Consider the following 26098-nt stretch of genomic DNA (forward strand, 5'->3'; position numbering starts at 1 on the left):
CCCTCTTGGTCTTTCCTCAGGGGCCTGTTTTTTTGTTTGTTTGTTTTGTTTTGTTTTTGTACATTATCTTCTACACAACTTGTGGTCATATTACATAATATTTTTAGGACACTGAGTTATGTCTACAGAATCCTTTTTAAAAAACATTCAAGGGGCTGGAGAGATGGGCTCAGTGGTTAAGAACACTTAACTGCTCTTGCAGAAGTCCTGGTTCTCAGAACCCACATGGTAACTCACAAATGTCAGTAATTCTAGTTCCAGGGGATGCAGTGACCTGTTCTAGCCTCCTTCTGCACCTGCATACACAACACACATATACCACATACACACAAAACAAAACATCTATGTATAAGATGTGTCCATGTATTAGGGCATTTAGGGAGAAAATAGAAAATTGCAAAAACGTGGATACCTACAGAAGAGCTAATCACAAAGACTACATGCAAAGAGTGAAGACCGCTCCATCTGATCCATATAGGTGTCTTCCAAAATGAGGACAGAAAGAACCCTCTAGAACAGCTTTCTCGGCCCAAGGAATCAGGATAAAGTGCGGTTGTGAAGCTAGCAAGTGTGAACATTCCTGAAAACTGCTACCTTCCTGCGTGGCTTCATGACCTGGATTGTCAGGTGCGCGTCAGAACCCAATGGCACACAGACTCAGTCTCTAAACCTCATTCTATCCTTAAGATTAAGTACATGAAACAGGTGTGAAGATTCGAGGAAACTGATTTTTCTGGGGTTGAGTATTTACTATGGAGCGTCCCGTCAAAGTAACTTGCTCAAAAGCAGGTGTCTGTCTTGACATCCACAGAGTCCAACGCAAAGCAGGAATGCCTTCGAGAGACGTCAGCTTTAAAACAAACCAATAGGGCCGGAGAGCTGGCTGAGGTTAAAGAATGCGTGTTAAGAAACAGAGTTCAGGAGGGGTTGGGGATTTAGCTCAGTGGTAGAGCGCTTGCCTAGGAAGCGCAAGGCCCTGGGTTCGGTCCCCAGCTCCGGAAAAAAAAAAAAAAAAGAAAGAAACAGAGTTCAGTTCTTGGAACTCCAGCTCCAGGGGGATCTGACGCCCTCTTCTGTCCGCATAAAGCACTACACTCGCATGCGCAAACCCACATACATATATACAAATAAGAAAATCAATCTTTGGCTTCCGTGTGCCCAGCGCCTGGTTCTTATTCAGCTCTTAACCTTGCAGGCCAGAGGGCTAACGACCTTGCTCGTCCACACACGCCGGGACGCTAAGGTCGTCCCAGACGGCCGCTCCGCGTCCTCCCTCGCCAACCGAGCGCCACGCCCCCCCGGCCTGCCCCGCCCCGCGCCGCTTGTTTACTCCCCGGCGCAGCCTAGTTCTCCCCAGAGCCCGCCCCCGTCAACTGCTTATTGGTTAAAGTGACGGGAAGGCCCGCGCCGATTGGCCGCAACAGCATAGGCGCGGGTGAGTGGGGTAGGCTGCGCCCGAGGCCCAGAAGGGGTAGCAGGCCATGGCGGCGGCTGCTGCGGCTGTGGCGGGTTGGTTGGGCTGGGTGCTTGCTGCGTTCTGTCTGGGCAGCACCGCAGGGGAGGCGGCGCCGGGCGCGGGACTGCTGAGCTTCTGCACGGAGGAGGACGGTGCTCCGGGCGCGGGCTCCCTACGCGGAAGGGCAGCGCCGGAGGCCACTTTGTGCTTGCGACTCTTCTGCCCAGGCTTGGCCAACAGTTCCTGGACCTGGGTAGCCCCGGAGGGCGCAGGCTGCCCCGAGGGCGGGCGGGCCACGGAGCCCTCGGAGGCGGCCGCCCCCACGGGCGAGTGGCGCGCGCTGCTGCGCCTGCGCGCCGAGGCCGGCCACCCGCGCTCCGCGCTGCTGGCAGTGCGCGTGGAGCCGGGCGGCGGGGCAGCTGAGGAGGCGGCGGCGCCCTGGGCGCTGGGGCTGGGGGCGGCCGGGCTGCTGGCTCTGGCGGCTGTGGCTCGCGGCCTGCAGCTGAGCGCGCTGGCGCTGGCGCCGGCCGAGGTGCAGGTGCTGCGCGAGAGCGGCTCGGAGGCGGAGCGCGCGGCTGCGCGGCGCCTGGAACCCGCACGGCGCTGGGCCGGCTGCGCCCTGGGCGCGCTGCTGCTTCTGGCCAGCCTGGCACAGGCGGCACTGGCGGTGCTGCTGTACGGGGCGGTGGGCCAGCGCGCCGTTCCCGCCGTGCTGGGCTGCGCGGGGCTGGTGTTCCTGGTAGGTGAGGTGCTGCCGGCCGCCGTGAGCGGACGCTGGGCTCTGGCGCTGGCGCCGCGCGCGCTGGGCCTCAGCCGCCTGGCGGTGCTACTCACCTTGCCGGTGGCGCTGCCCGTCGGGCAGCTGCTGGAGCTGGCAGCGCGGCCCGGGCGTCTGCGGGAGCGCGTGCTAGAGCTGGCGCGCGGCGGTGGCGACCCCTACAGCGACCTCAGCAAGGGAGTGCTGCGCTACCGGACCGTGGAGGACGTGCTCACGCCGCTCGAAGACTGCTTTATGCTGGACTCCGGCACTGTCCTGGACTTCAGCGTCCTCGCAAGCATCATGCAGAGCGGCCACACGCGCATCCCAGTGTTTGAGGAGGAGCGCTCCAACATCGTGGACATGCTGTACCTCAAAGACCTGGCCTTCGTGGACCCCGAGGACTGCACGCCGCTCAGCACCATCACCCGATTCTACAACCATCCACTCCACTTTGTCTTCAACGACACCAAACTGGACGCCGTCCTGGAGGAGTTCAAGAGAGGTAAGGGGATGCCCTTTGTTGGGAAGGGTCTCACTCCACCAGAGAAGGCAGAGGAACTTGACCCTTCTCAGAAAGTGATGGCCTTGCACCTGGGAGTGACCTTTGGAAATATTTAAAGACCCACCTTTTAGAAGCAGAAGCAAGTGCTGTGGGAGTCCAATGCGGGAGGATTGGAAGGTGATGGCCCAATTTGTATTTAAAAAAAAAAAAAAAAGTTGGGGAGGTAGCCTAGTGCTTGCTAACATACAAGAAGCCCTGAGCACTCCCCAGCACCACATAAATTAAGGTGGTGCCCTCTACTTAGAAGAATGGAAGCTGAACTGGACTAAAGATTCCGTCTCAAAAGTAAATGAATGAATAAAAGCTCCCTTGGCAGGCAGTGAGCATGCCTACTTGGCTCTAATCCTAGAGGTTTCCTTCTGGGCCGTTTTTTGTACACTTGGGCTTCCTAGCTGCCCCAGATTCTTGGATAATAACTAAAATGATGTCAAAAGGGTTAGGTAACTAGAAACCGTTGTCTTTGCCTTTTTAACATTAAATTAGCTGGCCCTGTGATGGCTCCTGGCCCTTCCAGATTGTGGGATTAGGAGGGACTCACAAATACTTCCTATAGGTACCAAGAGAACTTTCATTTTAATGTCATCGAAAGCAACTCATAAATAGTGATTTAGTTTCCTTTCTTGGCTTCCTGCCCTCCACCCACCCGCCCTCTACTTACCCCCACCCCCCCGTTAAGTTTTTTTTCTCTCTCTCTTTTTTTAAATATATTTATTATGTATACAGTGTTCTGCCTTCATGTATCCTGCACCAGATCCCATTACAGATAGTTGTGAGCCACCATGTTGTTGCTGGAATTTGAACTCAGGACCTCTGGAAGAGCAGTCAGTGCTCTTAACCACTGCGCAATCTCTCCAGCCCCCTCCTCCCTTTCTCCTTTCCTCTTCCTTCCTTATTTCTTTTCTTTTTTTTTTTTTTTTTTTTTTTTTTGAGATTTTTATTTTCATATGTACGAGTGCATGTATTGTGTCCCTTGTGCATGCAGTGCCTATGAAAGCCAGAAGGGGGCGCTGGGTTCCTGGGGACTGGAGTTACAGCCACCCTGTGGGTCCTGGGAACTGAGCCCTGGGTCCTCTGGTGCTCTTGACAGCGGAGCCATCTCTCCAGTCTCCTCCCTTTCACTTAAATTGTTTTTCAGCTTGTGCCAGCTGCTCACTCCTCCCATACCACATCTCCAGTTCCAGTGTCGTGCCCCCTGCCCCTCCACCCCCGTTTTTTGCCTTACTGTTGCTGGGATTTTCCCTTAACTCTCCTTTTTCACCAACTCCTTTCACTGCTGCCTGATCAGCCTGTTTTGTTTTTTAAGACTCACTTATTTTATTGTGTGCGTGCTTTGCGTGTGTTTATGTACACTGTGTCTGATGCCTGAGAGGGTAGAAGAGGGCTTCGGACCCCCCCCCCACAACTGGAGTTGTAAATGGTTGTGAGACACAGTATGGGTGCTGGCAACTGATCCCAGGTCTTCTGCAAGAGCAAATGTATTTGTACATCTACTAAGGTTGACAGTAAAAACTATGAGGTGCTCCACGTGTTAATCTGTAGAGCCCTAGGGAGCAGGAGGCACACACCTTCAATCCCAGCACCTTGGGGAGCAGAAGCAGGCAGATCTCTGCGTTCACAGAGAGATCTACACAGGGAAATCCTGTCTTGATACAAAAACAAGATGCGGGCACCTCTGCAGCACTCAACTCCTCATCTCTAGGCTGCTTCCAGAGCCTGGGCGCTCCCGTGCACCAGATGTGTGTGCTGCCTGGGACTGTAGGGATGGACACCAGGGCTCTGGCTGGATGGGGCTGCACAGTGAGATGGAGCAGAGCCTCCTGAACAGGGTAGTGGGCAGGTCTTCAGGCCCCAGCGCCTGTCAGGAGAGGCAGCTCTTGCATTGCACACAGCACATGCCAGGCTCTGACGGGCACCCTCCATGCCCAGTCTCCCTTGTCTTTGCAGGAGGTCTGTGTGTAGATCAGGAATGGGTGACGCGGGAGGCTTGAGTGAGCACCTCTGACTGTGTCCGCCCTCAGGTGTGTTCTGACTCTATCCTAGAACTTGGTCCTGCAGCCTCCTCCTAGGGAGTGGGTAGATAGTATGGTGTCTGGGCTGCTGTCATTCCTCACAGAGTGGGAGCCAGCCAGCAGGTGACCTTCCTTGCCTACTTTGAGATCCCAGGTCCTAGGAAGACAGCCACAGCTCTCTTGCTCTGTTATTTTACCAAAGAAAAGAGACTCAGGTCTGATGTGCTTGTCACCTAGTGACTCCTTGGGAGATGGTTTTGGCTGGTGCCCGGCAAATTAGCCTTTTAAGGGTGACCTGGACTATAAAGACCTTCACTGTCCCTTTGATGCCCCAGACTCTCTTCAGATTTCTCAGTCTCATCAAGGATGGTGGCACATGCCTTGCCAGAGCAAGTTCTGGTTGATTCGTGTCAAGAGACAAGACAAAGTCTCAGCTTGGAGGCAGGGGGATTGTGAATTGGAAGCCATGTGGAATGGAGGAGGGTTGGTGAGCAGGGGTGGCATTCGTCGCCATGTCCCATCCCATCTGCAGCTCAGGTCAGGGATGGTGGAGGAGTAAGGGTTGTCCCTGTCTGCAGAGAACTGAATTTAAGCTTCTAGACATAGTGATGGGGTTAAGGATGACATGATGGGGGCTCTTTTTCACTTTCCAGTCCCTTAGTTAAAGTGCTCACAGGGGAGATGAGTGGAGCCCTTGTGCGTCACCTTTTGGACGTGGCTCATCTGGTCAACAGGGCTGGGAGCTGGGAGCAGCACTGCCTCAGTGTCTTACGTTTGGAGACGGGGTCTCATGGTGTGGCTTTGGCTCCCTTCAACTCAGATCTTCCTGCTTCTGCCACCCATGGGCTTGCACTAAAGTGTTCTGTGTGTTCCGTACCCAGTACCTTGATGGTCTGGTTTTTATTGATGGTGGCTGATGTGGGTACCAGTGACTCAGGGAAGCTGGTCAGGTGCCACATTGGCCTGAGGGGTAACCCAGGGAGGCATTAGCAGGTGGAATAGAGGACATGTGCTGTGCTTGGCTTAGGGCCATGGAGCCAGAGGTTGTATTGGAGGACAAGTTCTGGCTTCCCTAAGGGCTGGAGCCAGGAGCAGGTGAACATTTTCTTACATTGGAGTTTGTGTCCCAGGATGTAGATTCCTAGCAGGCAGCTGTGATACCAACTGCTAACTGAGAGTCAGGGTTAACTCATCAATCTCCAGAGCTACAGGAGTGGTACCAAAGCCTAAACCCTGAGAACACAAAGCATGCAGGAGAATGGGGCCGAAAAATTGCTAGGAACAGGCTGGACCGTGGAAATAAGAGTCTCAGAATTTCCTGAAAGCTAAGGGAGAGATATTTGTAAGAGAAGGAGTGGGGGTATAAGGAGAGATCAGCAGCGAAATGTCCTTGACTTTGTTCCTCTGAGTGCTAGGGAAGGAACCCAGAGCTTTTTAGTACGTGTTAGTCAAGCACTCTGCCACTGCCACAGAGATTTTGCCCTTGGTCTTTGGTCCTGGGGCTGAGGAGTAGTTGGGAGAATGGATGCAGGTAGATGGCCTTCATTCATGTGGGGCTGTAAAGTTGAGCCCAGGTAGCAGTGAACTGGCACAGGACCAAAGGATGGAGGGTGTGTGGCAGGATGAGACATGGAGCAGGTTGCATTTAACATGTCAGCAGGAAAGAAATGTTACATACAGGGACGGCCACGTCCATGTGGGTGGCCTCTGGAGAACCAAGCATCCTGATACTGAAGGACTTGGGGTGAATGCCTCTCTGCCTAAAGAGACTGTTCCAGAAGCTGCTTGATTACATGAATTGTAGAAGCAGTGGGGTCCTTTCTGCCTGCCTTGACTTCCTAGGTCCTCTGGTGAATGAGGAGCTTCCTTGATCTCTGATCCTGGATTTCCATGTGTGGGTCCTTTCCTTCCTGACTCCTTTATACTTTTCTCCTCTTAAGAATAAAGAGGGCTGGAGAGATGGCTCAGAGGTTAAGAGCACCCAACTGCTCTTCCAGAGGTCCTGAGTTCAATTCCCAGCAACCACATGGTGGCTCACAACCATCTGTAAAGAGATCCGATGCCCTCTTCTGGTGTATCTGAAGACAGCTACAGTGTACTTATATATAATAAATGAATAAAAAAATAAATAAAAGGGGCTGGGGATTTAGCTCAGTGGTTAGAGCGCTTGCCTAGGAAGCGCAAGGCCCTGGGTTCGGTCCCCAGCTCCGAAAAAAAAAAAAAAAAAAGAATAAAGAGCAGCCAGGCCGTGGTGGCGCACACCTTTAATCCCTACACTTGAGTGCAGAGGCAGGAGGATCTCTGTAAGTTCGAGGCTAGCCTAGTCTACAAAGCAAGTTCTAGAACAGCCAAGGCTATACAAAGAAATCCTGTCTCAAAAAAAAAAAAAAAAAAGAAAGAAAGAAAGAAAGAAAAAAGGAACGAATAAACAAAGGGCATGTTAGGCATGTTACCGTCTTGCTGACTTCACTGATGTCACAGTCTTTGGATCACTTCTCTCCCCTCCCTGCCTCTGAGCCTGAGGTAGCCACTGATCTTCCTGGAGCTCAAGTCTCTGGTATCTGGACTGCTAGCTACCCTTTGGGGCCCTGCTTCACAGAACCATGGCAGGTATGACTGCAGTGCTGAAACAACCAGACCAAAGGCCCTAGAGTTCAAGGTCAGTTCAAGCAGCATTAGTTTGGGAATTATGTCCCCAGGGGAGAGGTGCCCATGGCAGGGATTATTTTGTGCCCAAAAGAGAGAGTGCTTTGGGGTTGGGGATTTAGCTCAGTGGTAGAGCGCTTGCCTAGCAACCGCAAGGCCCTGGGTTCAGTCCCCAGTTCCGAAAAAAAAAAGAAAAGAAAAAAAGAGAGAGAGAGAGAGAGAGTGCTTTGGAGCTGCAGCGACTTGTGTTTTCTATGACGCAATCAACCCCTGCTTTCTTCCCTGCCAGCCCCACTGGCCTCTTGAGGCAGAGGAAGGATTAGGAGTAAGCTCTCTACTCAGCCTCTGTCTTCACCAGCTTGAGGTTTGGTTTACTCTTGTCTGTCATGGTGCTGAGTTGACTGAGACCTCAGTTCTGAAAGGCGTGTTGGCATGTGATTTTTCTCAGTGTGTACACGTACATGATGACTTTAGAAGAGAGCAAAGGGGCTTGAAGCACAGGTCAATGCTGGCAATAGTGAGAAACCACGAGGCCCTGGTTTCTGTGCTCAGCAGAGGGAGAGAGCATGCGTGTGCGCATGAGAGCGTGTGCGCGAGCGCGCGCGCGCACACACACACACACACACACACACACACACACACACACACACACACAGAGCATGCATCATGATGGGTCTTCCAGCTTCCAAATAACTGCAGTGCATTTGAGCCTGTTAATGAAAATGAGAACTCTAGGGCCTTTGGTCTGGTTGTTTCAGCACGGCAGTCATTACCTGCCGTGGTTCTGTGGAGCTGGCCAAGCCAGATTGTATATCTGCCCTGGGGAGTATTCAGTCCTGTCTAGTGGGGACACAATGTTAATCCCTAGAGCCTCCCTGCTTTCTGTTCCCCTGCTGCCTTGGAAAGGCCTTCTGTCCCTTTGCACGCACCTTGTCTTAGGTTCGCATGGCTGGGAGCTTCCTTCCCCTGCTTACTGATTGATCCCGGCGCAGCAGGCCCCAGAATCGTGAGCCTTTTTCAAGGAAGTCCAGGAGCACAGGAGAGGTTAATCCTTCCTGTTAGTAGTACCCAAAGGGACTCACTCTTGCAAGGAGGGAGCTGAGTGGAGGCCTCTCTGAGTGGCCTTGGGGTTTGAAAATTCAAAACTCAAATGCTGCACTTGTGGCCTTTCCTGCCTGGCCTCATGAGTTTGTATCCCATGGCAGATCAGCCCTTGTGGAAATGGCACCTGCCTGCTAGCTTGGACCAGCGCCAGCACTAGCAGCAAGGACTAGAAAGAATTTAGAAACCCGGTAGGCACTCCGATCCGACCCAGTGCCCCTGACTCAGCAGACTGAGCAGTTGTCAGGGGTCCCTGCAGGCTGCAAATAAGTATCCCTCCTACAGGCAAGTCCCACCTGGCCATCGTTCAGAAGGTGAACAATGAGGGCGAGGGCGATCCCTTCTATGAGGTGCTGGGCCTGGTCACCCTGGAGGACGTCATCGAGGAGATCATCAGGTCTGAGATCCTGGATGAGTCTGAAGACTACTGTGAGTTTGACAACTGCTTTTCTCTCAAAGCCCTTCCAGTAGCCTGAAGGGCGTCTCCGTCAGAGGCCTGTGGGTCTTAATGCTGCTGAAAACTGGTTGGAGCTCCAGCCAGACCAGACCTCCCCTGCCCTGGTATGGGCTAGTGTTGTCCCTCTATACAAGCCAGGCAGACCAACCTGAGGTTGAATTTTGTGACCCTCTGTGAACAGAGGGCTCTGCAGACAGCCCTCCATCACTGGAAGAAGCTTCTGCTGTTGGCAGGCCTATGCCTTCTGCCTTTGCCAGCCCACATTCGCTCCTTGATACACTCTTTGAATTGGATTTGAAGCTCAGTAGTAGAGTATTCATCTAGCCTGAATGGAGCTGAATTTGATCACCTTCAACACACAGGTTTTAAAAGACCATCCACATGCCTTTAATCCTAGCCAAGCAATGGCAGGTGAGTCTCTCAAATTCCCAGCCAACCCGGGCTACATAATAGACCTTGTCTCCAAAACAAACAAACAAATTATTCACTACCAAGCAGGTTGTGGGACCTTCTGTAGCTGGAGCCTCACGTAGCCACTTTGGACCCTGCACTGCCATGTCTGTGCTTTCAGTTCTGTACCTGGGCTGATGCAGGTCACCAGGGTAGCCGCTGCCCTGGTATGGTGAAGCCCTTAGGTGCTGCGGGTGATGGTCAAGCACGTATTCCCTTCTGTGGTCCTCACAGCAGGAGAGCCAGGCTTCCTCTTGGGCGTGGCCCCAATGTGAGCTGTCGCCTCCTCTGTCCTGGGCACTAGGATTACTGTCTTGAAGGAAGCAGTTCCAAGGTTGTGTCTGTAGGGTCCTGGCAATATCCTCCCTGAAATCCCTGAACCCTGGGAAGAAGGGGATAGGCAGCCGAAGCATTTGTCTGTCTGTGTTCATGGTTGGGTGCTGACAGCCACTCACGCCATCTGTTCACTACCCCAGCAGACACAAAGGTGAAGAAGAAGGCCGTCACCCTGGGCGCCCCTCTCAAGCGGAAGGAGGAATTCTCCTTATTCAAGGTGTCTGATGATGAATATAAAGTAAAAATCTCGCCTCAGCTGCTCCTGGCCACCCAGCGCTTCCTTTCCCGAGGTGAGGGTGAAGGGTGGTCCTTGGCCCCCGGTCTCACCACCCAGAGGGTCAAGAAACCACCCAGGCCAGACACCAGGCTCCTAGCGAGCTGGAGGCTCTGGACGAGCATCTGCTTCCCTCTGCAGAGCTAGTGGTGTGTCCTGGTAAGGCGTGTTCTGGGAACCTCATCTGGCTCATGCATATGTCCTCTTGGCTCTCTTGTGTGGATTGATTGCCGCAGCCCAGGGGCCACTGGGAGAGCCCAGGAGGCAGGTGTGATGACAGGCCATTTGGGCCCCAGTGGACACTGTCCCTTTCTCCCACCGTGGGGCAGAGGTGGATGTGTTCAGCCCATTGCGAATCTCTGAGAAAGTCTTGCTGCACCTGCTGAAGCATCCCAGTGTCAACCAGGAGGTGAAGTTTGACGAGAGCAACCGCTTGGCCACACACCATTATTTGTACCAGCGCAGCCAGCCAGTAGATTACTTCATTCTCATCCTGCAGGTAACTCTGGTTGCCCAGGCCTGAAGCCTGAGAGAGTGATGCAGACATACACCCTTAAACACTGAGGGCTTCTCTGTATTCTCTCCTGTGATGGGGGAAATAACCTGTCCACCCCCGTCGTCTTCTCAGGGCAGGGTCGAGGTGGAAATCGGGAAAGAGGGCCTGAAGTTCGAGAACGGGGCCTTCACATACTATGGCGTGTCCGCCCTGACAGCTCCATCTTCAGGTAAGCCGTGGCTTTGGAACCCTCAACTCTGGTGCTGCGGCAGGTCTGGGTCTGCCCACAGCAAGCTGCCCGTCACTAGGTAGTGTAGGGCAGAGCTGCTGCATTTCTGCCTTGTTTATCTCGGTTGCTCACTCGATCCCTGCAAACGCTCCAGGGTGGCTCCCCCACCTTCCATGTTCCCGCTGTCCCCTCTCAAAGGTGACTTGATGGGTAGGTCTGAGGGCTGTGCTGTTGTTCTGTTGGCGTCCACCGCCTTTTACTATTTCTTCCGTAGCTCATCAGTCCCCAGTGTCTTCACGCCAGCTCATCCGCCATGACTTGCAGCCTGAACCAGCGGACAGTACCCGCTCCTGCACGTACTGTCCTGACTACACTGTGAGGGCCCTTTCTGACCTGCAGCTCATTAAGGTGACTGTCTGGGCTGCGTATTGGTGCTCCTTCAACTGCCTTTGTGCCCCCAAGGGGCTAGTCTAGCTGGTCAGTGTAAGGACGGAAAGTGAACTCTGCTTGAGAAGGTGTGCTCACACCCTAAGTGGTGGGGCCTCCTGTGACCCTGGATGTTGGGACCTGGGCCTGTGTGGAAACCTTACATCTGCTCTCTCTATTGGTGATCCTAACACTAGGCCCAAAACCAAAACCCCTTTGCCTTTCACCAGTTTAAAGTCCCGCCTGTCAGAGGCCAGAGGCGGGAACCCTGCTGTCTGTCTGTCTGTCTGTCTACATCTGCTAGGTAATCTCTCCATTCTCGTGTCCTCTAGGTCACACGGCTGCAGTACCTTAATGCACTCCTGGCTACCCGAGCCCAGAGCTTACCTCCATCTCCAGAGAACGCTGAGCTCCAGGCCATCCCGGGCAGCCAGACCAGGCTCCTTGGTGACAAATCCAGAGAGACAGCAGGTAAGTACCACACAGTGCATTGTGAAGTGCTGGGGCCCAGGGTTATGTGGGACGCCGCTTCTGCTCCCTGTCTCCCATCCTTCTGTTTCTCTGTGCATCCTTTTCCTTCTTGCCGTTTGTAGGGACTTAGATTATACCGAATTATATAGATCAGCTGGCACTCCAAATAGAGCCCAGCCTTTTCTCTCTGACCTCTTGGAGATGGCTTAATTGGTTCTTGATGGATGGGGAGATGTGTAGTTTAGAAACACTCAACCCACTTAAGATCAAGGTTAGGTCTAGAAAATTGGGTCCTGGCTCCGAGGACCACTTGGTGTGGAGCTGAGTCAACAACACAGTGTTGACAGTGAAGGTCTGTAGCGCTGGAAACAGAAGGCGCCTGGGTGGGGGACGGTTTGCATTGTGGGTAGGCACTGGCCTGCCTAACAGTCCCTGGTGTGGGGTTTTCTGTTGTTTGTTGATCAGTCCTTGGATAAGGCTCAGGATTGTCATGATGAGCCTGGGAAGTATTCTGGAAAGCAGGCAGGCAGGCAGGCAGGCAGGCAGGCAGGCACTGTCCCTCACTCCATTCTGCCACCTGAGGGAGCCAAAGCATTCACTCTGCAAGCACCATATTTAGAGCTGCTGTCTCCACTGGCAGAGCTACCCAGCCTGAGAGGTGGGAATGCTGGGCCTGTCCAGTACAGGAGGGCCGGCGGCTCCAGCCTCCCAGGAGCTTAGAGCTACGGCCACCTGAGATCACAAGCACGTTTTTACAGTAGTACTGCTTTCTGAATCAAGAGGCGTGGCGATACACAGGTACAGAGGACAGAGACCCATGGCGCTGAGCCACGGTGATGACTCAGCCCTGTGGGCTATAGCTCTAGTATTCCTGAGGGACAGCCTGTGAGGCGAGGCAGACCTTGCAGTCCTAGCCGTGGGCACGGGTCACCTTCACTTTCAGAAAGGCAGGTTTAGACCATGTCTCAGTGCTTACCACTGCCTTGTGCAATACCCCAGAGCAGAAGTTCACACGGTCACGTTAGCTCTATCGAGACTTGTTTTCAACATGAACTCAGACTGTGCAGGCTGTTTTCAGTGTGCAGACCTGAGCTGGGGACAGTAGTGCTTTCTGAGGGTGCTTTCCACTGGGGATTTTTTTCCCCTCCTTCCCTCCTCCCCCTTCTGTCTTCCCCTTCCACTTCGCTTCCTCCTCCTCTCCTCCTTCCCTGCCTCTAGAGCCTTGCCCACAATAGGTGGCTTTCTACCATTTGAGCTGCACCTCTGGTCTCAAGAGATCGTTTCCATTCCTCTTGACTTTGCCGACTCTTGAGGCTATCCTATGGGAGAGGACTTAGAGTGGCTTGTGGGCCATTTCTTCTGTGTAACAGTTTATCCACCCTGTTTGCCAGCCTAATGTTGGCAATTTTCACCTAAATATGATCCGATGCTTGCCACATTGAGATGGACCTAACTCTGGGGTCTCCCTGTGTTTGTCCCCAACTCTGAGATCAGTGTTACTGCACAGAGCTGGTTTCGGTGGAGCACTGATTAATACAGAGAGAGACTCAGGTCCTGCAGACTTGGGCACTAAATCCCTGACAGAAAAGTGACATTGTTGAAATGTTTGAAAGGTATAAGAACTTTAAATTGCTACATTGGGAGTCGGCAAACTGTGGTACAGGAGCCTCATTTGGCCGACGCATGAGCTCATAAATAAGGTCTTATTAGGGCCTTATTAGGGCCCGTCTGTTTGGGTTGTGCCTGGCTGCCTCTGAGTGGCAGAGGTGCAGCTGAGTACTTGGGACATCAGGTGACCTGCAAAACCTAAACTCTTGGCCCTTTGCCAAGTTCTCTGAGTCCTGGTGAGTCCTGCAGCCCTGCGATTGGTGCCTTCCCAGCAACCCTTGCATGGTACAGAGCTTGATGTGGAGCTGAAGCGGGTCCCTGCCACTCGTCATCAGCCTGTCTCCTTCTCTCTCTCTCTGCTCTCTTCAGCCTTCCCAGTTCACCTTCCCCTCTTTGGCACACTTGGAAACTGCAGTTGATAAATGACTGTGGACTAGTGAGCATTTTTTGTTTTAAGAGAACACCAAGGTAAATATCTCCCTCCCCCTTTTCTTTGCTTTCCTTTCCCACCCTTAGCTGTTGGCCGACACTTTGGGTAGCTTCCCAGGCTGGGGCGCTTCTCTGTGGGAGGAGTCGGGAGAGGTACTGTATTTCACTTTCCCGGTATTTACTTTTTCTAGAAGACGGGGATATGAGACACCTGGTTAGTCCTGGAACACTAGGCTTCCTTGTAACTGGAGCACAGCAGCTCTTGGCCATCCACGGAAGCTCTTTTTGCCCAGCATAGCTGCCTTGAGCCTCCCGTAGTGAAAACTGCATAGCACCCTGTAGGCACCATGACTCGTGCCTATAATCTCAGCACTCCAGGATGAGGGAGGATGAGGATGAGGCAGGAGACTGCCTTGAGTTTGTGGTCACTCTGCACTACATGGTGAATTCCAGGTCACCCAGCAAGACTTTGTCTCAAAACAAAATAAGGGCCGGCCATATGGCTGCGTGGGTAAAGATGCTTGGTACTAAACCTGGTGACACAGGTTTGGTCCCCAGGGCCTTAGAAGGTGAGAACTGATTCTCAGAGATGCCCTTCTGACCGCCACACTTCTGACACCCCAACACATGCATACCCTCACATGTGCGTATGGACACACCAAATAGTATGAGACGCTGGCTTACTTCGAAAAGTAAATTGAATAAATTAAGTTTAAAGGCAACTATGGTGGTAAAACCTTTAATTCCAGTTCATAGGAGGTAGAGATAGGAGCATCTAGGGTTCAAGGTCGACCTGGACTGCTTAAGACCTCTCAACCCCTCCTGCCCCAAAGAAGGGAAGCAGCACTCACAAACCAACAATAGAATAGGCTATAGATGGCCTTTGTCCTTCACGGTGGCATCTGGCCTTGGAGTAGGTTTCTCTCTTGAAGCCTTCTGACCATGTTGCTAACAGCCTTGATGACTCCTGCGGGTCTGAGGCCCATCTGTCCAGGCTGCTACTCCCTGTCCTAAACTCCCTAAAGGCTTTGTGAGCCTACTCCCTCACTAGGGTGAACGCCATTTTCTTTTCCCTTTTCCTTAGGGCCCAGCAGCAGCAGACGCAGCATCCCAGTGGAGGAGAGCCCTGGGCGGAACCCAGGAGTGTAACTGCTTGCCACTCAGCCCCGAGCTGGGAATGGACAAGCTCGTGGGGAGCTGGGACAGCCAAGCAGGAGCTTCATACCAGCCCATCCCCACCTATCCTGGCCACGTTTTAGATGGCCCTTAGAAGCTGTGGGTCCTGGGCCTCCTCAGTGCCAGAGCCTCCAGCCCCTCTGTTGTCCTTGAGGAGATGGGATTAACAGAGCAACCCTCCAGAAGCCTGTTTCTGAGGGGACAAAAGAAACAGCATCATCTCTAGTCCCGAAGACCCAGTGCTGTAACAGCACAGTGTGTGTGTCTCCCTGAGCCCAGTGCCTTCACATGGCCTGGGCCTGTGCTCATTTTGCTTTTGATTAGCCTGTCACTGGCACTACTCTGAGCAAACCAGGAGTGCTGGCTTTAGATGAAAGTGTTCAAATCCATGGCCCTGCCATGTACTTTTTGGCTTCTCTTACAATGCTGTATTTTGATTCATGAACCCCAGTTTTTTCTGTGTGCCAAATCTAAGAGCAGAGCTCCCCAATAAGTTGGTGCCCCGGTTCTGCTCCCTCCTGTGGAGGAAGCTCCTCTGACTCATAAGCAGGCTGGCCCAGGGTCAGCTTGCATTTCCTCCCCACTTGGGGAAGCCATAACGGTATTGTCGGTTTCTGTTTGAGGTCGTGTGGAAGGCTAAAGGCGGATGCTGACCGCCTGTTGTACCTGTCTTGTGCTTTTGCCCTGAGCATCCAGGAAGATGTACAGCTGTAATGTCGGGAGCATCAGTCAGTTAGGGTCGGTTGTGAGCCTGCTACGTCCTCGTCGCTTGCTAAGAAGTCAAGGTTTTCTTGTATCTCAGAAATATTCAAATCCTTTGCACTTTTCTGTTTCCAGTGATGTTTTAGAGACACAGGAATGGGAAGACATTGTCTTTTTATTTTAGTTTACCTGTACTTTCTTTCCACAGTTTCGGCTCTGGGACCATAGATTGGGGTGGGAAGGAAGGATTTCTGGAACCTTCCTTAAAAGAATGCAGGCCCTTGTGAGACTCGGAGGCCCGAGAAAAATAAATTCTAATGGAATATGCTCTAAGAACAAACCCAGGTCAGACACAAATAAAATTTTCCTGTCTCCAAAACAGAATTCTAAATTTTGGCTGAACCTCAGAATCAAATTAGAACCTTGGTTACCTGTGCTCACCTTGAACCGGCAGAGCTGTGGTCTTGAAGTAGTTTTAACTTCCTCCTAGAAGAGTTCCCTATGCCTTTTGCCAGCTTCTCCTGATGTTAACATGTTAATTAACCTTGTTACATATATCAAAACTAAAGTGTTAACACTGGAGTACTCTTAACTGTGGCCTTCATTTAGATTTTACTTTTTCTTTGATTTCTGGTAACTGGGTTCCAGGGTAGGATGCCAGGATGCACTTGGAGCCATTGTTTCTTTTGCTCTGACTTTGTCTTCTACAGTAATTGCAGATTCATAGGATATGGCAAAGACACAGAGCCCACGCACCTTCATCTGGCTTCCCCCAGTGTTCCCATCTCATAAACTATGTAGTGGGCAGAACTATGGAGTTCTGCATCCCCGCCACCTCTGTGTAGACCTGAGTTCTGCTACCTTGGAAGACTAACCCACTGTCCTGGCACTACCAGGGTACCCCCTGGACCGCCCTCAGAGCCACCTGCCCTGGCCCTAAGCCCCGGGACCACTAGACTTTCCTCAGCTCTGTCACTTTGTCACTTCAAGAATGTCATAAGGGGCCGAGCGGTGTGCATCCTTTGGGATTGACTCCTCCATTCATCGTAGTGCTCTGGAGACTGTTCCAGGTCAGTGTGTCATGGCGTGTTCCTCCCCCTTGCCAAATGGTGTCCCATGGTGTATTCATTGTCCTGTCAGAGGACATCTGGGTTGTTTCCAGTTCTTGGCCTTTTCAAAATAAAGCTGCTATGAACATTCACGTACACATTCAGTGTGAAGATTAGTGTCTGCCTTGGGGAAGTGCCAGCAGCACAGGGACAAGGATGTTTACCTTAAAAAGAAACCGCCTGGCCTTTTGGCATAGCTGTGCACAAGCTTAAATTCCTCCAGGAAATACAGGAGTGATCTGGTTTCTCAACACCCTACCCCAAAGTCATGTGACCATGCTGTGGTCCTTGTCTAGTTTTCCTTGATCACATCTAAGTACGAATCTGCTCACTGGTTCAACTTGGTGACTGGTACGTTCCTTTCCACGTGTTTATACATCTCCACCCTCCCCTCCTTTGTTTCCCTTGAGAACTCTTCAAATACTCAGATTCTAAAATCCCTTGTATTTTTGGTTTGCAAAGATTTTAATCTATGTGTTGCTGGAGTCTAGATCTGAATTGTGCCCCGAGTCTGTACTAAAGACTTCTGATCCCTGGGCTGCCCTCTGAGGTAGGGCCTCCTGGGTTCATCTGGGCTTGGCCTCAAAGGGGTGTTGGGCCTCGGCCCCTGCTTTACTCCCTCTTTATAAGCATCTGGTCTGAAGGACCAAGCAGCCATGGGCTCCCATGAGTGTCCATCTCGGCGCGTCCTCTCTGACATTTTTTTTTTCTTTTTTTCAGAGCTGGGGACCGAACCCAGGGCCTTGCGCTTGCTAGGCAAGCGCTCTACCACTGAGCTAAATCCCCAACCCCCCTCTCTGACATATTAACAGTGAGCCGTGTTCTCACAGCAGGGGCATGTACAGAACAAAAGCAGATTTTAAGTTTGGATTTTCAAGCCAAGAGTTTGTGTAGCCCAGGCTGGCCTGGAACTCAGGTTCACCTGCCTCTCCCTCCCAAGATAGGGGTCTACAGGCATGCGCTGCCACACCTGACTCATCCTAAAGGTTTTTGTGATTAAATTCATTTTTATCAAACTTTCTTTTGCACTTTTACCATATCAGTCTCAATTGCCTTTCTTCCTAATTGTTTTGCATGTAAGCTTGTGACCCATTTTGAAATAATGTTTCTATAAATAAGACTTGGGTCATAGCTGGGGTGTGTGTGTGTGTGTGTGTGTGTGAGAGAGAGAGAGAGAGGAGTGTATGTGTATGTGTGTATGTGTGTGTGAGAGAGAGAGTTGCATATCTCTGCTTACTGCCAGCAGACACTGGCTTCTCCCGGACCTGAGAGCTTTGGAAGAGTGGTGGTTGTTGCTGCTCTTCACTGCTTTGTTATGGGTGTTAGTTGGTTCTTATGTTTTTAGGCTCCCTTCTTTCCTGTTTAGCCTGAGGATCTGAGGATGTCCGTTTGTTGGAAGGATGTGCCCCTCAGTTGTATTTGTGTGGCTCTGAGTTGTCAACTACTTCACATTAGTTTCTGACCGCTCTTGCTCACTAAAGTTGAACCCACTTGGGTTTTTTTTCCCCGTTTCTCTTAAAACAGGGCACATGCCTTTAGTCCTAGCACTCAGAGGCAGGCAGATCTTTTGGGTTGAAGGCCAGCCTGTTTTACAGAGTGAGTTCCAGAACAAAATCCTGTCTCAAAAAATAAAACCAGAAAGGGGAGGAGGAAGTGTCAGCCTGTGGGCCAAGCCGACCTCAGTGCCTTGCCTCTGCCTCCCACGTGTTATTACAAGCATGACACCTATGCCTGCCTGCCTGCCTGCCTTTTATTCAAGTCTCATGCTGTTCAGCCTAGACTGGAACTCAAAGCAGCCCTGGGTCCACTCAGGTACTGGGGTTGTATAGGAAGGCACTACCATCACACGTGGTGAGATTGGGGTGGTATGTATTTGCTTACAAAGTTGAGGAGAGTCCTGCTTACATCTGGCTCCGGTAGGAACTGTGCAGAACTCTTCTTGTGCTTTCTTAGGTTTAAACAATTGTAGTACTGTGGTTTTTGTATCTGTGTGTTCACTAGTATTAGGGAAGAGACAGATTTTTGTTTGTTTTGTATCCTGGGCTATTAAGGTAGGTATTTCTGGCCCACCACCCGCCTAGGATCCCTTACAGTTTGCACAGATTACCATGTCCTCAACCGATACTTGAATCCCATCTTCAGGGCTCCTGACCTAACATCAGGACTTTGTTTAGCAAGGTCTCAATGTACAGCCCTGGCTGGTCTGGAGCTGCCTCATTGATTAGGCTGGCCTTGAACTCAAAGGCAAGACCTATCAGTACTGGGATTAACATTGTGCACCGCCACATGCAGCAGACAGGATTTTTAAAACTTAGTGATTCTAAGAACGGCTGAAGTTTGAGAAGTGTGGTTTTCTGAACTTGTCCATCAAGGAGCAGAGATCCTGAGCCATGTGCCGGTCCCCGTTTACACATGCAAATGCATGTACACATACACACACACCCACACACACTCTTGATGCCATGTCATGCTGTCCACTGGGATAGTGATGATCTTAGTCTTTGCAGTTGAGGGTGATGAGGCCATTGCATTGGTTTCTGCTGTGTAGCCCAATATCCTGCCTCCTCCCAGTCCCCACTAGACAACCAGGCTGTGGTGAGTAGTCAGTTTAATGAGAAAACATTGATCTGTATAAAAAGTTGCTTTGTGTGTCAAGTGTCCTTATTTCTGAGGAGTCGTCATATTGAGTAGTCTTGAATGTCTGTTGCCCACGGCACCAGTGTCGCGGTGCACGCTGGCTGGCATGAACAGGGCAGGGCCTGCCCCATGGAAAGATACGTGCCCCTAGGGGGGAACACTAGTCAGGTTCTTCACATAGTAACAATGGCCAGAGAGGCCAAAGTTAATCAGAAAATAGCTGCTGCAAAACGGGCGTCAGCTGGGGGCTCCATGCGGGAGGCAGAGCCTCCACCTTTCAGCCCCTCGCTCAGCTGCGGCTTCAGCTCTTTAAGTCAACTTCCTAGCATTTAAGGAGCCAGCCCTGCCAGCAGTGAAGCTAGGAACAGAGCTGGGAGGAAAAAGCAGCCATGTGGGGAGCCTGTGTGAGGTCCTCTTTACACCACCAGTTGGCACAGGGGGCCGGAGAGGGATGTACACTGTTGGCATTGTCCCAAAGCAAGGTACAGGACTCCATGTGCAGGGCCTACAGAGCCTAGTCCTGGTGCTTTCTCCAGCACCAGGGGGCATTAGGGCCTCAGGGTAAGCTGGAGTTGCGGGCCACCGCCCCAGGAGTTGAGTGGGCCACAAGCAATCCCCAGCACCCGGTGCTTGACCCTCACATGAAGCAAGCGGGCCTGCCCAAAGCCTTTAGGTAGTTTCCCTAGGGTAACACTAGTTCCAACTCCTCACTCTCCAGCTTCTGAGGCAACCTGGTAGGTACTGACTTCAGTGGGGCCTCAGTCCTGCTGACATGCCCCTCAGCCTGCCAGGACCCTTTCAGAGCTCTGAAGACTAGAGATGGCTAGAACTACTGCACACACTCACTACCAGGGTCGCTACTGATAGGAATGAGGTCCCAGGGGAAACACTGCCCAAAGGTTAGAAGTGCCTGCTCCAGTGCCTGGCACTCAGCCTGCTTCTTTCATCCCTGGATGCAGCTGCTGGCCACATCTGAATGCCTGCTTACAGGAGAACAGGCCAAGACCCGTCTCCTGGCCTAAGGATTGGCAGACCGAGGCCTAGACCTAGCTGAGGGTAGCGCTGGTCTGCTCACTTGTGCCCTGGCCTTAGCCCTCATCTGGATCCCTTTGTTTCTTGCTGCCCTGTGGTCCCTGCTCCAGCCCTGGCAGGGAACAGTGCTCCTCACTGAAATTAAATCCAGGTCTGCTCTACCTCTTGCCTCAGGCCCGAAAGGAAGCAAAGTCAGAGACAAATTGGGACTGGGGTAGGGAACCATTTAGGGGTGGTCTGTGGGTGTGGAATGGTGGCTGAGTGACCCGCAGGTGCCCATCATCAGCACCGGGTGCGGGGATGCCCCACATGGGCCTGGAGTGCTTCCCGGATACCCCTCTGCCAGTCTCGTGCCAGCTGCACCGGTGTCAGGGAGGCCTGTGAACAAGGGTACTGGGTCAGTCTCCCTCCCCCGAGGGCCAGGTATACCTCACCTTCCCCTGTCGGCACTCACCCCATTCTTCATGCCTAGCTTGGCTCCATAGAGCAGCAGCAGCTTTGTGGCTTTGTGGTGCCCGTAGCGCACTGCCTCGTGGAGTGCTGTGTCCCCTTCCTGTGGGAGAGCAGGCAGTCACTGCTATGGACCCAGTGCAGGAATGTGCGGCTCACACACATGACTTCCACTCTGTCTTAGAGTGCTTGGTCACCAAGTCACCCACCTTGTCCTGTGCGTTGATATGGGCGCCACACTCAATGAGGTGCTCCAGGCAGTCTGAGTGGCCCATGCGCACTGCCACGTGGAGAGGGGTGCTCCAGATCTAGAGGGTAAGCAAGTGGGGTGCAGTGCTGGATCTGGTCTGTGCCTTCTTGCAGGGTAAGCCCTAACAGGTTACCACCCAGAGCAGGCACCCGCCCCTCACCTTGTCTTGTGCGTTGATCTGAGCTCCCTGGTTAAGCAGCTGCTTGAGAATGTCCAGGTGTCCTCCACGGCAGGCCCAGAACACAGGCGTCCTGTCCAGCTACAACGCAAGGTATCAAAGTGCTGTGGCTTGCTGGGTTACGGGTCGTACCACCACATTCATCATGAATGAGGACCACCCTTGAGACTTACCAAATCTCGAGTTTCTATAGCAGCTCCTGCCGCTAGCAGCTTGTTCACTAGCTGTCTGTGGCCCTTCAGACAGGCCCAGTGCAAGGCTGTGCGGTGGAGCTGGGAGCGTAGACAGAAAATTAGGCCAAGAGAGCAGAGCTGTTCCCTAGAGGAACCCACCCCTGCTGCCACACCCTCCATTCCTAGAACAGGTCATCAGAGTCACCCAGGTGAGGACTAAAAAGTGTTCAAGATGGCATAGGTCTCATGAGCTCATTCGCCTACCCTCCCTACCTTGTCATGGGCATTGGGGTCCCCTCCGTCTGCCAGGTACTTGTCAATCAGGGCCTCCTGATTCTCGGCAGCTGCCTTCAGGAACATTTCCAGGCCCACCGGCTCCAGTGGGACCTGGGGCTGAGGCTGGATGAGAACAGGACAGAACTAGGTCCCCAAGCACAGAGACACCTGCCCCCGGCTATCTCACCAGCCTAGCCCAGCGCACCTGTCCTGTTTGATTCTGGTTTGGGAGACTTAGAGTGGGAAGTGTTAGGTGCCGATTGTGCCTCTGCCCTAGTGCACGTGCCGAGTCTTAACCCCACTGCTTTTGGATGTGACCTTCTTGGAAACACGGTCATTACACTTGTAATCAGACGAGGGCAGACCCCTTGCCCTACTCTAGGGGTAAGATGCCCTTATGTCATGGGTGTTGGGCACAGGCAGACACATGGGACATGAGCCAAAGGTACAGGTGGGTGATTTGTCTACAGACCAGGGGCACTAGTGCCAGCAGCCTCAGGAAGCTGAGCAATGAGTGGATGCTGAAGGGCAGCCCTGCTAAAAACATTACCTAAGCTCCCGAACAAACTGGAATCACCCGTCTGTGTGGCTAAGTCCCCAGTGGCCAGCCCTTCGTCACAGCTAGCTGCCTGTGATGTTTGATTCTGTTAATTTGACAGGATCTAGAATCCTGTAGGAGACAAGCTCTTGGACACGTCAGGGAGAGAGTATCTGGATTAGGCTAGCTGAGGCAAACCACCTGAAGTGTGAGTGAAACCATTTGGTGGCCTGGGGTCCTAGGCTGAAGAAAAAGGAGAAAGCAAGCTCCAGAAAGCACTGGGGCTGAAGAGGGCCTCAGCGGTTAAGGGCACTTGCTCTTGCAGTAGATCCAGGTTCAATCCCTAGCACCTACATGGTGCGTCACAAATGTCCATGACAGCAGGACGCTCTCCTCTGCTTCCTGCCTGTGGTTTGCTGTGTGACAGCTCCCTCGAGCTTCTGCTCTTGTGTGCCCTCCACATCAGTGAACTATACTCTGAAAGGGTGAGTCCAGATAAGCCCTTAGGTTCGCAGGTGTCCTGTCATAAGAAGCCAAGCAGCTTCTACAGTGCTCTGAGGAATGCACTGGGATCATCCGCATTCCATGCAGCTCCCAATGTGACGGCTGTGCAGCTGCAGCCCCTGCATCCGTTCCTCTCGGGCCCCCAGGATGGGAGGCCATCTGTGCTCTGGGACACCAGCTCTACCCTCTCACTCACCTCAGCCCCAGACTCAGGTTCCCTGGGGGGGACTTTGTGTCTCTGTCGTTTTTTTCTTCGTCTCTGAATCAAGTTTTCCAAGTCTGTCAGGTTGTCCAGGGTCAGTCTGGAACTGTTAAATCTTTCCAGCTAGGGCAGAAGAGGTACCCAAGCCAGACATCAGCCACAGGGGGTAGGGACTTGGGGCAGGCTGCTGACTAAACTATTTCTGCTCTGAGGAAGCACCAGTGGCTTTGGCTGGCTGACAATGGCCGTGGGCTCTAGGCCCTCATTGCTCATAGATACCCACACTGCCCCTCTCTCATCAGTCCCATCCCTAGAACACTCACTTTCTTTCTCTTCTCTTCCTCCAACTTTAGTTTCTCCCAGGCCACAGCCTCTTGGGGTCCCAGCGTCCAGCCACTAGGCCAGCCACCAGGATCAGGAACTCCACGGCCAAACTCCAACGCTTTCCTGCCAACTCTTTCTCCACTTACCTGCAGGACAAGTAGGATAGATTACCGATCGGAACCACTGTAGGGATGCTTTGAAATCAGTGGCAAGGCATTAGGATAGCTGAGGCCTGGCATGCAAAGGCCAGTTGTGAACCTGGAGTCAGTCTGACTCTTACTGCTGAACACTTCCTGGTGGGCTGTGCTGTTGGTACACACACACACACACACACACACACACACACACACACACACACACACACACGCCACCTGCAGTTTTCACCAACTGTGGCAATGGCCAAGGCCCAGGGGAAATGACTGGCTGCCCCATCAGCAGATCAGAGAGTTGAGGGAGGTGGGGTCTATTTATACTGCTGTGTTCATGCCAGGCGACACCTTAGCTTCCACCCTGGGCTTCTACCCCCAGATTCCTGAGGGGTTATGCCACACTGCCACCTGACCCGAGCTTAAAGAAGAGAGGCTCCTGGGTCAAATTCCAAATCCCTGCTTTCAGCCCTTGGGTCTTAAGAGAAATTATGTTTCTGCCTCTGTTAAATGCGCTCAGAGACCATCCCCCTGCAGCCTACCCATTCCCTTAGCAGACACCCAGGGAGCTGGAGAACACAGGGGGTGCAGATGCTGAGAGAAAAGAGAGACAGGTGTGAGTCACTCTCACAACCTCAAGCCTCTCGGACCCAGCTTTGCTGTCTACTTCCCCGAGGGAGCCAGCGGGGCCACCGTACCAGAGTGAGGCATGTGTGTGCCTCATGCCTCCATGCCCGGTGTCACCAACATCACACAGCCACACTGCCAAAGGCTGTTTCTCTTACTTCCCCAGGGAACCCAACAGCACCCCTAACATGGCCAGACCCTCTGGGAAGTTCAATCCGGACTACCCTGTTGCTTGACCTAAAGGAACTGTATGTACAGCTCTACCCATGGCTTCCAGGGTACTTACCATTTCCTTTCCACCATCCAGATCGAGCGTTAGGAGTGCTAACCTGGCATGTGTGAGGCCCCAAGATGGGGCCCCAGAACCACATTCACCAAGCTAAACAAAGACTCGGTAACTTGTTTTCCCGTCATCTATGACCCAGCTTCTTCCCATCTGTCCTTCCTCTCCTGACACCCGTCATTTGAGACCTGACCCTCAGCTCCCAGAAAGATTTCATTGCTCTGGCCATGGTCAGGGTCCCTGCGTCTTATACAGATTTCTCGGCAGTCACCCGCCCTCCACTCACATCCTTACCAACTGCTGAATGCTGATGAAGTCCATGGTCCCCCCCTTGCTCTCCATGAGCACCTGGGACCAAGTGAGCTCAGCTCTTTTATGGGAGAGAGCTCTCTTGGGGGTGGGGAGCGACAAAACCTGTGCCCAGGCCAGATGACTCTGGGGCTCTGTCACACTAACCAAAATACAGGTCTGGGAATGTGGCCCGCTGGGGGCGGGAAAAGGAGCTGTTTGGAGCCACTGAGTCGGCAATCTCCTCAGACTCCCACTACCCTGCACCTGCCACACCCCACATCTAACAGGGAGCCATTTTACCACCAAATGGGCTGGGATCCCTGGGCCAGACCCAAGGGAAACTTTTTTAAGATTTATTTATTTAATGTATATGAGTGTACTGTAGCTGTCTTCAGACACACCAGAAGAGGGCATCGGATCCCATTACAGATGGTTGTGAGCCACCATGTGATTGCTGGGAATTGAACTCAAGACCTCTGGAAGAGCAGTTAGAGCTCTTAACCACTGAGCCATCTCTCCAGCCCCCGGGGAAACATCTCTTACTCTTCAGTTTAGAGCCCACTGGTGAGGAGCCCAGGTTCACAGTATAAATCTGGCTGCCTGAGATACTGCAAGGACCCAGGGCTGGTGCTGTCACCCCAGCACAAAGCTGGCAGCCTACAGAGGACCTCAGGAGGGACAACAGAAGAGGCTGACCTAATGCCTTGGGAATTCTCCTGGGCTACAAGATGAAACTAGGCTTCATACCATTTCCCAGCTGGCTAGTCTCAAGGCTGCCCTTCCCTCCCAGACTCGTCCCTCAGCAGGCTGACAGCCAACATGGTGTTTTTGCCCAGTCTGTCATCAGCTTACAGGTCCACATCAGACACTCTTCATGGAACATGCTCTTCCTTCAACGGGGCATGGGGACTGAGACCTGCTCTGGGTCTTGCTCTGTCTGTGTCAATACCAGTGACAACCAGCCACGAAGCAAACTGGTCTTAGCCAACAAAATCAAATACTTAATTCTCCAGAAGCCTGGAATGCTTTTCACTCTGCTGTGCCCCGAATTCCAGCTTGACCTTTGAGAGGAAAGCGGATACCCAGTAAACAAGATTCTCGCACAGGCAACATCAACAGAGATGACCGTGTGAGCTCAAGACTTATATGTAGCTGAAAGGGCCAGAGACCGTGGAGGGTCAGCACAGTGTTTTTTAAAGCTGCCTGGGAATGCTTTCTTTGCAAAAACAACCTTGGTGATGAGGGAAACAGTTACTCCTGAGAAGGCAGATAAGAATGTCGGAGTAGCTCTCCTTCCACTGTCCTACATTTGAAGCATCTGGGTTTGGTTGCTTGCGACTGCTATTCCAATACTCGGGTGGGCAGAGGTGGTGCATGCCTTTGATCGGAGCACTCTGGAGGCAGAGGCAGGAGCATTGCTGGGAATTTGAGGCCAGCCTGGTCTACATGGTCAGTTCCAAAAAAAAAAAAAAAACCCCAGGACTACTACA

The 26098-nt window shown here is 52.5% G+C and overlaps 2 protein-coding genes across 8 annotated transcripts; one reads left to right on the forward strand and one right to left on the reverse strand.

The window, feature by feature from the left end:
• The first annotated feature begins 1433 nt into the window (after nucleotides 1-1433).
• Cnnm3 (cyclin and CBS domain divalent metal cation transport mediator 3) lies at nucleotides 1434-16795 on the forward strand. 5 transcript variants are annotated; one of them, XM_006244757.5, is made up of 9 exons: nucleotides 1437-2718; nucleotides 8820-8963; nucleotides 9918-10067; nucleotides 10381-10550; nucleotides 10680-10776; nucleotides 11051-11184; nucleotides 11535-11673; nucleotides 13651-13749; nucleotides 14795-14933. In XM_006244757.5, the coding sequence occupies exons 1-8, from the start codon at nucleotides 1482-1484 to the stop codon at nucleotides 13698-13700; spliced, it is 2121 nt and encodes a 706-aa protein (XP_006244819.1). In that variant the 5' UTR covers nucleotides 1437-1481; the 3' UTR covers nucleotides 13701-13749; nucleotides 14795-14933. The 5 variants fall into 5 exon arrangements, with proteins under 5 accessions (XP_038939147.1, XP_006244819.1, XP_063122963.1 ...); XM_063266893.1 differs by having other exon boundaries at nucleotides 9921-10067; XM_006244756.5 differs by lacking the exon at nucleotides 13651-13749 and having other exon boundaries at nucleotides 9921-10067; nucleotides 14795-16795.
• Nucleotides 16796-19288: 2493 nt separating this feature from the next.
• Nucleotides 19289-24760, reverse strand: Ankrd23 (ankyrin repeat domain 23). Of its 3 annotated transcripts, none has more exons than NM_001108211.2 (9): nucleotides 24612-24692; nucleotides 23261-23407; nucleotides 22932-23060; nucleotides 21691-21816; nucleotides 21418-21516; nucleotides 21227-21325; nucleotides 21026-21124; nucleotides 20821-20919; nucleotides 19289-20744 (listed from the first exon to the last, which is right to left on the reverse strand). In NM_001108211.2, exons 1-9 carry the CDS (start codon nucleotides 24636-24638, stop codon nucleotides 20649-20651), a joined length of 921 nt encoding a protein of 306 aa, NP_001101681.1. In that variant the 5' UTR covers nucleotides 24639-24692; the 3' UTR covers nucleotides 19289-20648. The 3 variants fall into 3 exon arrangements, with proteins under 3 accessions (NP_001101681.1, XP_038939498.1, XP_038939499.1); XM_039083570.2 differs by having other exon boundaries at nucleotides 24321-24658; XM_039083571.2 differs by having other exon boundaries at nucleotides 20693-20744; nucleotides 21227-21348; nucleotides 24612-24760.
• Nucleotides 24761-26098: the final 1338 nt, after the last annotated feature.

Source organism: Rattus norvegicus, chromosome 9, assembly GCF_036323735.1.
Source record: "Rattus norvegicus strain BN/NHsdMcwi chromosome 9, GRCr8, whole genome shotgun sequence".
Classification (NCBI taxonomy): domain Eukaryota; kingdom Metazoa; phylum Chordata; class Mammalia; order Rodentia; family Muridae; genus Rattus; species Rattus norvegicus.